We start from the raw sequence: 11,023 nt of genomic DNA on the forward strand, positions 1-11,023 counted from the left end.
CTCTTTGTTGTTTTGCACTTTGATTTCATTCTTGTAATGCATCATTAGCCTTTATTAGTCAAATATTGGAATTTTGAGCTCGTTCTAGCATTTTGACCCTTGTTGCAAAAACGTTCCCAACAACTTTCATTATTCCTCTTAGACTAATCAAAATTAGCTAATTTTAGTTCTATGCATTAATGATCATTTCAAAATTGCTTTTTGACAAATGAAAATCATTCTTTCATATGACTTGATCAAAATTTCAAGATTCCTGATGTAGATACTCTATAGTGGTTATTATGATAGGACAATAATTTCTTCTTTTTATTTGAATTTGATACAACACAAGTGGGGGAATTGCTATTGTAGTTGGGTTAACTATTCAATCAAATGATATTTTCTCGAGAAAACAAATGGAAAATTTCTATGCAAAATTGTGCTCAATTTCATATGTGGCAATTTCGTGAAGATCTAATGGATTCTAGTCCATAACCATGATTTCTAATGTACAAAATGATTCGTTCTTGCTAGCCATGACATGATGATTGGGGCTTCGATTGTTGGCAGCGCGTGAAATTGACAGAACCATAAGCCTGGCAGCACGTGATCATAACCAGCGTAAGGCTCATGGAAAGGGTCTAGCGAGAACCCCACTTGCCTGGAGCGTAAGTGCTGCCGGCGTCTCTAGCCTACTCTATTAGGTTCTAAATATTTAGGAATAAATGTTTAACTTCTAAATTTATGTAAGTTGGTAAATCGAAGACTAAAACATGTCTAGTTTAAGATTTCTAAATCTTAGAATAGTGTTAGACATTTCTCATGCTGGTTTAAGTCAAGATTCAAGAATAATCAAGCTACAGAAAGAAAAATTCAAAATCTGCAAGGTTTGAACGATCAAGAGACAGGCTCGACCAATCGAGAATCGAATTCTACAGAATTTAAATTAGGCCCAAAGCTTGCGAAAACGTTTAGGGTTTGAGTTCAACACTACTAGGTATTAAGGGTCATCAATGGGTCGAGTCGGGCTAGCCCGGCCTATTTTTACTTGGCTCATGGGCTGGGCATAATGGGCTATTAACTAGTTAATGGGTTGAGTCGGGCTGGACCGAAAGAGAAAACCTCAGCCCATGACCCTCCCCATGGGCAATGCCCATTTTGCCTTTAGCGAGCTGGACTATCAGGTTAGGCCTAATGGGCTACCCATGGGCTTGTGTTAGCATATTATTTTATTATTTTTATAAGGAAAAAATAAATTTTTTATAAAGGAATAATCAATCTATTTTTTTCAAGGAAAGAATTAAAGAATTTAATACTTAATTACAAATTTTTTTCAGTCAAATCTATTTAATTTTTTGTTTTGTTGATGGAAACCTATTTAATTTTTTTTTTTATTAAGGCTCAAAATAGTTTTTTATTTTTATCTTTAATAAAAAAAAGAAGTCAAATGGTTAATTCAAATTTGTTAGACTGCTAGAAAAATATATATTTAGTAAACTAAATTTAGCACAATTACTTTGAGTATCTTAGTGGTTAGGGGAGTTTTCTTAAGAAATTCCTTTATAATATCTTAAGATCAATCCTTCATACACTTCCTATATATTTTTGTTATGAATTATAAGTTATTGGGCTGGGTCAACGGGTTTGGCTATCCCACTGGGTACCCATGGGCATAAAAACTAGCCCACGGCCTCATCCACTAGGATAGTGGACTACCCATGGGCCTCAATAACAACGAGTCGAGCTGCCTATTAGCCCGGTGTGCCGTCAGGTTTCTGGGTCGAGCTGTGGGCCATGGGTTATTTAATGACCCTTACTAGGTATAAAAGAAAAACCCTAAATATGTTTCAGAAGTTCTTGGAAATCTTGTGAGTTACTCTTGTGAAATTTAAGAGGTTTTGTAACCTTCTAACTCAAGTTACTCAACAAGCATCTACATATTAACCTTCTAACTCTACAAGTACTAGTAACAATCAATAAGTTAGTTATTTTTTATCCATAATATTTTCATAACACTTTCACAACAAATTTTAAATGAAATATTATTATTAGTTGTTACTAATGAGTAAAAATATAATTTTAGAAAGAAATTAAAATTAGAACCAATACAAAATTACCATTTATGATTTGTAAGTGTTTTGAAAATATTGCAGATAAGACTTCTCTTTTTCAAATAACCAGAAGTTTTTCCATCTTGTGTGCATTTGGCCCAATGATGAGTTTTGGTATCTTACCTTGTAGGCTTGTACTACTTAATCGGATTTGTACCCGAAAAAGAAAATGTTGAGAAGAAAAAACAAAAGCAACACAATTTGTCGTTGGTGAGGAGAATGAAATACAGTAATAGGAAAAGAAAACAAAAACTTGTAAAATCAAAATGAGAGTGAGCTCTACTACACACAATCAAACTGGCAAAGGAATTTATTACATCTTCTTCTCAAAAATAGAACTGGCAAACGCCTCTATGATCTAACGCCAAATTCCCCAAAACCCAATCCAGAAATTCAAAAAAAAAAAACAGAGAAACAATGCAAAACCAATCATCACCTTCACCATCACCATCACCCTCACCCTCACCTTCACCGCCAACACAACACCCCTTCTGTACCACCATTCCAATTCCCAATCCCAAAGATCACAAAACCACACTCTACATCATCGTAGCCGCTTCTCTCTTCTCTCTCCTCTTCTTCCTCTCTTCCTCTTCCACCTCCACCTCCGCCTCCGCCTCCACCTCCCAAATCCGACCCGATCCATATCTCTTCCCGACCAGCCAAACCTCCTCCGACCCTTCCCCTCCCTCCATCGCCTACCTCATATCCGGATCCGCCGGCGACTCGGGTCGGATCCTCCGTCTTCTCTTAGCCACATACCACCCCAAAAACCAGTACCTCCTACACCTTGACCTCACTGCTCCACAATCTGAGCGTGATGGTCTCGCTATTTCAGTCCAATCTATCCCCATTTTCAAAGCTGCCCAGAACGTCAATGTCGTCGGCAAGGCCGATTTCGCTTACCCAAAGGGCTCCTCTGGTATCTCCTTCACGCTCCGTGGCGCCTCTATACTGCTCCGGCTTTCGCAGAATTGGGATTGGTTTGTTACTCTCAATGCCGCTGATTACCCACTTGTCACCCAAGATGGTACTGTGTGTGGTTGATTCATTTTGTTATGTGGGTTTTTTGTGGTACTGTCTGGTTACACTTTTTTCTATTTTCTGTGTGTTTTTGATCCATTTTCTTATGTGGGTTTTTTTATGATACTGCGTGGGTTGCACTTTTTTCAATTTTCTGTGTGTTGTTGATTCATTTTCTTATGTGGGTTCTTTGTGGTTAAGTTTTTTTCGATTTTCTGAGTATTTTTGGTTCATTTTCTTATGTGGGTTTTTTTGGGCTTGCAGATCTTCTTCACATTTTGTCATTTCTACCCAAAAGTCTCAACTTTGTGAATCATTCAAGTTACATCGGCTGGAAAGAGTATGGGTTCTAGTTACTTCTCGGATTTGTGTTATTTCAAATTCAACTGCCCAAATTGTAGATTCAAACACCTATGAATTGTATTTGTGTTTTTGGTGGTCTATAGGTCTAGGAAGTTGAGGCCGATAATCGTTGATCCGGGGCTTTATCTTATGGAGAAAACTGGGATGTTTTATGCTACACAGAAAAGGGAGTTGCCTAATGCCTTCCGGTTGTTTACAGGTTTGGCATTTAATATTTATGCTCCATAGGTGTTTGACTGCTTTCCGGTTTATTCGGTTTTAATGATTGTTTAGGAAGTGTGTTATGTTGTGCACTTTGCTGATTGTCTAATGCCAATACTTTGTTTGAGTTACATATACGACGTTGAATTAGTGTGGAGTATTCGAAAACTATTGAATGATAAATACGGCTGAACACAAAAATAATATCTAGATCAATTTCTATAGTTATACTAGAAAGATCTTCAACCGTCGAGCTAGGTATGTCCCTGCATGGACCAACTGACAATAAAACCTGTGGACCTTCATCAGTGGGGCTAATTCTGAAGAGCTTGAGAGAGTGCTTTCAAAGAATTGGACCTAGAGAGTGAAATATTTTTTGTGGGGAGGGGCTGAGGTTGGCTGACAGCAGTGGGGGGAGGGGTTGAGCGATGGCATAGAGAGGTTTGAGTGACAACTTCAATTGGATTGTCGAAACTGGAAAATATTAAAAATCAAAATCAAAATCAACTGTGTTGGGAAAAAAACTGGTCAAAACCGAAAATTGCGACAAATTTTAGTTGGTCAATTTGAGGAGCCAAGTTTTTTGAGTAGTCCAATTGTAGAGCTTTATGGTTGAAGGAAGGAGATAACAATATGAGATTCTACCTATCAAAAAACAATATGAGATTCTACATGGGCTTGTAAATTCTCAAATGCTGTCTAATTTCAATGGCAATGTCAACATCAATGGGGTTGATTTTTGGAGGATCAAGAGGTGAAGGAAGGCATCATGTAGTTTCACAAAAAAAAATTGATGAATCAGTATACATATGACTGGGGGTTGAGTGCTTGAACTTCTTACTCTTAACGTTGATCATAGTGTTGGTTAGAAAGATATTTTAAAGAGTGTGAAGTATATGGATCCATTAAAGAGATGAATGGTGATAAAAAAAAAAAAAAAAAAAAAAATCAGTTCTGGATGGCTTTACCGTTAGCTTCCTTCGTTGTTGCTGGGTGTGGCAAAAGATGATTTTATGAGAGTAATGTATTCTTTCTATAATGACAGTTCTGTTAATAAGAGCATGAATGCTTCCTTTAGCACTTCAATCCCAAAGAAACTAGGTGCATCTAATATTAAGGATTACAAGCCTATCATTTTGATTGGTAGTGCTTACAAGAGTATTGGTAAAGTTCTTGCTTATTGAAGTTGGTTGTGGGTGTATGATCATAAATCAGAGCTGCGTTACTCATTTGATGGAGCATTGGGTTTTTTGGATGAAATGGAAGTGGATTGAATTTTGCACTCTGCAGTTATATTCTCTATCCTTAAATGGGAGTCCCTTAGGTTTCTTTGGTAGTTCATAGGGTCTCTGGCAAGGGGATCCTCTTTTCCCTCTTCTTTTTATTTCTGTGATGGAGGCTCTCAGTTGTATGATCAACAGGGTGGTGGAGGGTGGCTTTGTGTCTAATTTTATTATTGGTTCCAATGGAGTTTGCTAATTTCCTATTTACTATTTGCAGATGACACTCTCATATTTTGTGGATCAAATCTAGAGTATAGATGAGCTTCTCCACATCCATTGTGTATTGCTTTATTTGGAGGCAGTGCTTGACCTCAAAAATAATTTTGGTAAGAGTTAGATTGTCCTAATGGGGTTTTGTTCCTAATGTGGACAACATAGCTATATTATTAGGTTGTCATGTGGGAGCTCTTCCTATCCTTATTTAGGTTTGCCCTTCGGATCTCCTTTAAGACAAGTTCAACTTGGGATTGTTATTGTGGAATGGATGGAGAGAAGATTAGTTGGTTGGAAGAAATTATCTGTCAAAGGGTGGTAGAGTCACTTTGATTGAAAGCTCTCTCCGAAGTGTCTCTACCTACTTCATGTACATCTCATCTCCCCATGCACATGGGAGTGGCTAATAGACTTGAAAAGTTGCAATTTTTTTTTTTTGGGGGGTGTGTTTTTGTGTAGGTTTAGGATAGAGAAGTTGCCTACTGATCACCTATTCTAAACCCGCAGAAGTGTGAGCCTTATGTAATGAGTGCAACCTTTTTTGTATTTTAGGAGAAGAAAAGAAATTCCACTCAGTGAATTGGAACACAGTTTGCTCCCAGATCATTAGGTGGTAGATTGGGTGTTCAAAGGCTTGGAATCTTTAACCAAGCACCTTTTGGGAAATATTTTTGGCAGTTTTCCACATGGAGGGATTCTTTTTGCAAAACGGTTGTGGGGCTACATATGGAGAAGAGTTGGGCCAGTGGTGCTTAGCTAAGTATAAGGGTGATTATGGGGTGAGTGTATGAAATTATATTAGAAAAGAATGGAGTAAATTTTCTAATTATGTGAAATTCATTGTCAGGGATGGTAGTTCTATTCAGCTTTGGCATGTTGTGTGGCATGGCAATATGCCTCTTAAAAATGTGTCTTCCCTGTCCTGCATGATTTGTTGATTGATAAACGAACCACTATTGCTCAATGTATGCATAGGCTCAACTACAGTCTATTGTTGTCCTACCTTTGCTCCTTTAATGATTGGGATCTTGAAACTAGTGAAAGGTTCTTTGAAACTATTTATTCAGCTCATATTTTAGGGAGTGGCATGGATAAGATGTATTGGGTATTATCTAAGAAACACAGATTTGATGCAAAATCTTTCTATGGGGCTTTACTTTCTTTTATTTATTTATTTTGAGATAGTTTCTGTGGGGCTTCACATGGAGATAATAGGGGGATTTTCCTTTGAGAGAAATTTGAATACGAAAGTGCCTAGAAAGGTTGTTTAATTTTCTCATGGTAAAATCCTCACTATGGACAACTTTTGAAAGCAAAAGATCATCATTGTTGATTCGTGTCGTACATGCAAAAAAAGGGGGAAGACAACTATCTTCTCCTTCATTGTGATCTTGCATAGGATCTTTGGTCTATGTTTTACTTGTTATTTGGGTTTTTGTGGGGCATGCCTTGATGACAGACATTGTAACCTGTTGGAGGGATGGTTTTGAGGGCTATCAAAGTGCAGACATTTGGAATGCTATCCCTCTTTGTCTTATGTGGTACAGTTGGAAGGAAATGTAATTCTAGGTCTTTTGAAGGGATGGAATCCCTTTTGCTTCAGCAGAAGTCCTTTTTTATTAGATCTCCTTATGATTGGCTTAAGAGCATTGGGAATATTAATGGGTCTTTTTTCAGAGTTCTTGTTTCTTTGTAAATTTTACATCCTTGTTGCGTGCACACACAGAGCCAAGAGGTGTAGAGAACTTCAATAGAATACTAACTTACAGAAATTCAAACCATTTATTTCGAATTCAAATAAATATGTTGAATCCATAGTGATTTGAAAAGGAAAAAATTTAAACATGAACATATAGGTGAATTCTTTTAAAATGTATTATGATTTGTAGTGTTAGAGTTGAATATGCTTTTGCCAGAGTTGGGATTGATGAATATCATGGTTACATGATGCCATTGGGATGCATACTGGAGGTCTCAAACTGTACCTTAATTAATCCCACACAAAACATCCAGTTTAAAACTGTTAGCTGAGGATTTCACTATCTAGTATTTCAGAATCATTATATATTGGATTTGTATTGTATTGAGGAGTTTTGCTTATGAGCAACATGGCTGTGTATGTGAAATATCCATTTAGACATGCCTCCAACCATGGAGCTTCTAGGCGACTAGAATGACTAAAATTCCTCATTATGGAAATGCTGTTCGTTAACTTTATTTGCTTCCAATAGTGTAGAGATTTCTGATCTGCAATGCCAAAAATGACAACGGAAGTAACCAAATAGCTCTAGCAATATCAAGACCATTCTTTACTTGTATGTCATTAATTTGTAACTATGATTTGCAATTGTGAGTCATATTGATACCATTTGAAGTTCTGCGAGTGAATAACATGTTATTGCCCAGACCGTTAGACTGTTGTTTGGATGTTTATGGTGCAACTGCACTGTATTGATCATAAGTTATCTAAATTGCTAGTTAAATGTAATTGTGTTGTATTGCACCATTCAAATAATAATTCTGTCTATATGAATTCTTTTTCATTTTATTTGGAATTTTCCAGTCTCACACTTGGGTATGCAAGTCAGATTCTAATGACCTTTGCCTATATGGCATAAGCTGACACTTGATATAAATGTTTTTGGATTAGCTTTTGTTGATTTGTTGAAAGTGGGTAAGAGGAAAGTTGAATATAAAAAAAATAAGTTTCTACAATGGTGTAGATAAGTAAATAAGCTAAAATGGAAAAGCTAATCCAAACGCATGCAATTGCTGCAGTCTTGTGTTAATACCAGGGATCCATTGGGTAAAAGAAAAAAAAGGGTAATATACTATTTGGTTCCTAAATTTTTCTAAAAATGTGTTTTCCATCCCTATAAGTAAAGAGTTTTTTTATTAGTTTAGAGGCAAAAAATAGGGAGGAAAAAAAGAAAACTTTTAGTAGTTTAGGGATGAAAAAAAAAAAACTTTTTAAAGTTTAGGGATGCAAAATAAACTTTTGGTAAAGTTTAGGAATCAAAATAGTATTTTACCCCAAAAAAAAAGAAGTAAAAATGTTGCTACCTTGACACTATTAATCCACTCCCTCATAGCAGTAGGCACTGCATGCTAGTGACAGTTTTTAGGAGCACAACTTTATTTTTTCCCAAAGGAAAAGTTGAATAAATTGTTTAACTGACTCATCAGAGTTTGGATTATTTTTATGCAGGTTCATCCTTCTCCGTTTTAAGTCGTAACTTTATTGACTTCTGCATCCTTGGTACAGACAACCTCCCAAGGACTCTACTGATGTATTTTGCAAACACTCCATCTTCCCTTTCCAATTACTTCCCTACCATTCTTTGTAATTCCCATAAGTTCAACAGAACAGTCATAAACAACAATTTATTATATGCCACATTCGACAAGTCCCCTTACGACGAGCCTCGCCTGCTCAGTTCTAATGATTTTGAGGTAATGATTCAGAGCGGAGCAGCCTTTGCCACACGATTCAAGTCAGATGATCCAGTGCTTGATCGCATTGACCGTGAGATTTTGGGGTGCAGTCCTGGGAATGTGGTGCCTGGTGGCTGGTGCTTAGGTGAGTCTGGAAATCACACGTGTTCAGTTTGGGGAGATTCCAATGTTTTGAGGCCTAGTCTGGGAGCAAGAAGACTTGAAAAACGAATTGTTGAATTGCTATCAAATGGTACATTTCGGTCTCATCAATGTGTAGTTGAATGATCTAAGTCCTGAATCTCACTATAAAGAACCAAAAACCCTCCCCCCCCAAAAGGAAAAAATGAGAGTTGAAAGGTTGAAAAATGGCTTGCTTGGATTTGCCATATACCCAAATGATTTTAGGACGAAGTTCAATCTGTTGATTTTTTAGCGAAACAGGGTTTTTACCTCATTCAAGATGAGATTATTGTGAAATGTATCTTACGAATGACTTTGCTATTAGGGTTTATCTGGTGTGCCGTTTTGCAAGAGAAATGTGCCCTTTTGTTGTACACATTTGTTTAGTTTATGATATAAATCCTACATTGTAATGTGCCCATTTGTTGTACACATTTGTTTAGTTTACGATATAAGTCTTACATTGTTAGTACAATGTAAATTAAGATTTTTTTTTTTTTTTCTCAAATTCAAAACAATGTTACGCAGCTCCTCGGCGTAGATGAGGATGAGATATAAGCATGTGTGATCTACTGCTTTTTGTGGACGACAGGTTGACCCAAGTTTGAGCCATTGATCTCAGCATCATATAGTTCTAAAAAAATCTGTTTGAACTAAAATTTGTTAATTTTTTTTAAGTGGATAAAAGGAACCATTTGGGTATTTCTCGACATTTCGGGGTTATTAATTTCAAATTAGAAGACAGGAAGTCTTATAATTTTTAATTCACAAGTCAAGGGGTGTTTTTGTTTTTTTTTTCCCCTTCTTTTATCCATTCATAAAACACATTTAGTAAATGAGAGGCAATAACAAGAACTTTAAAGGCTTAAACACTTCCGGTAGACAATATTTTTGGTTCACATCTAGTACACCTTAACAAATCCAACATGTGGAGTCATACAGTGATACAGTAATTTAGCCGGAGGTTTGGGTTCAAGAAAATATTATAAAATAAAATTAAAAAAAGCTTATATTGTAATACACCAGTATAGAATTGAATAATTTTAGAAATACAACTAATCACACATTCAATTTCACAATTTATTGACTTGTATGATTGTGAGTGGCTGACAATTTATGCCTTGTGTGACTCACTATTTTATGCCTTGGGTGTGATAATGGTTGTGTCCGTATGCAAACTTGTATTGAATTTTTCAGTTCTTACGATTTAAGTAACAAGATTGAGCTGAGATCCAGCATATGCATGCATAAGCAAAGTCAGTAACATAAGAACATCGTCCACTAATTGCATTCTTCTTCTCCTTGCAAAACTTCACATTTTCCTGATTTGAAGTTGGGGTGACAAAGTTTACTGCTCGGGCGCTCACAGAGTTCGACTTGGCCTTCCATTAGTGGTAATGTGCTATCACATAAAGAAAATCATTGAAAGAAAGTCAGAATGTGCACCAAATCTAAAGAAATTTGGAAATAAGGAATTCTACTAATTGAAAACTTTCCTATAATACTACATTTATAGGGATCTAATACATATAGACTATAGTTATTAGATCCTAAACAAGATCATGACCTGCGTAATCCGATTAATTAGTTTTGGACTGATTGGCTAAGGTTTTTAAATAATATATTATTGAATTTAGAATTACTATTAAAGAGTTGAACCTTTTTCCCCCCTTAAAGAATCAAAGAGTTGAACGTAAGACAGCATTTTAATTAATAAAGATAAACACAATTAAGCTATATCTCAAGAAACGTGTAGGCACCATTTCTTTAAGGGTCTAGTTAACGAGTGCCCTTAGGACATTTGTTAATAGATCAATTTAGGAAAGTTTTAACACTACTTTCATGAAAAATATAAAAAGTTGTCAAAAAAGTCAGTTATATTTTTCTTTTTTTATAAGAAGTTTCTAAAATATTTTTTAAACCAATGACTATCCATTAAGGTGTAACATTGATTGAACCATTCTTTGAACTGAAAGATTGATTGAATAGTTATTAATATCTTTTAACATTGATTGAACCATACCGTAACCAATGCGCTTAAATAAATTTAAAAAACCGCTACTATTTATATATTCTCAACAAGAATATGAATTTGGCATCTAATATTTTTCGTTAGCTTATATGCCATATTCTGAGACAAGAAGAATGACTTTTAAACGAATAAGTTGGAAAAAAAATGCCAAATACACTAAAAGAAAAGTTTTGAAGCTGACCTGTGGGGGAACCACGTGA

At 35.9% G+C, this 11,023-nt stretch overlaps 1 protein-coding gene across 1 annotated transcript; it reads left to right on the forward strand.

Moving 5' to 3' along the window:
* The first annotated feature begins 2,199 nt into the window (after positions 1-2,199).
* Positions 2,200-9,281, forward strand: LOC115994996 (beta-glucuronosyltransferase GlcAT14A). Its single transcript, XM_031119380.1, has 4 exons — positions 2,200-3,120; positions 3,378-3,453; positions 3,560-3,675; positions 8,382-9,281. The coding sequence occupies exons 1-4, from the start codon at positions 2,508-2,510 to the stop codon at positions 8,894-8,896; spliced, it is 1,320 nt and encodes a 439-aa protein (XP_030975240.1). The 5' UTR covers positions 2,200-2,507; the 3' UTR covers positions 8,897-9,281.
* The last annotated feature ends 1,742 nt before the right edge of the window (positions 9,282-11,023 follow it).

The sequence above is a fragment of the Quercus lobata genome, chromosome 6 (genome assembly GCF_001633185.2).
Source record: "Quercus lobata isolate SW786 chromosome 6, ValleyOak3.0 Primary Assembly, whole genome shotgun sequence".
Lineage (NCBI taxonomy): Eukaryota > Viridiplantae > Streptophyta > Magnoliopsida > Fagales > Fagaceae > Quercus > Quercus lobata.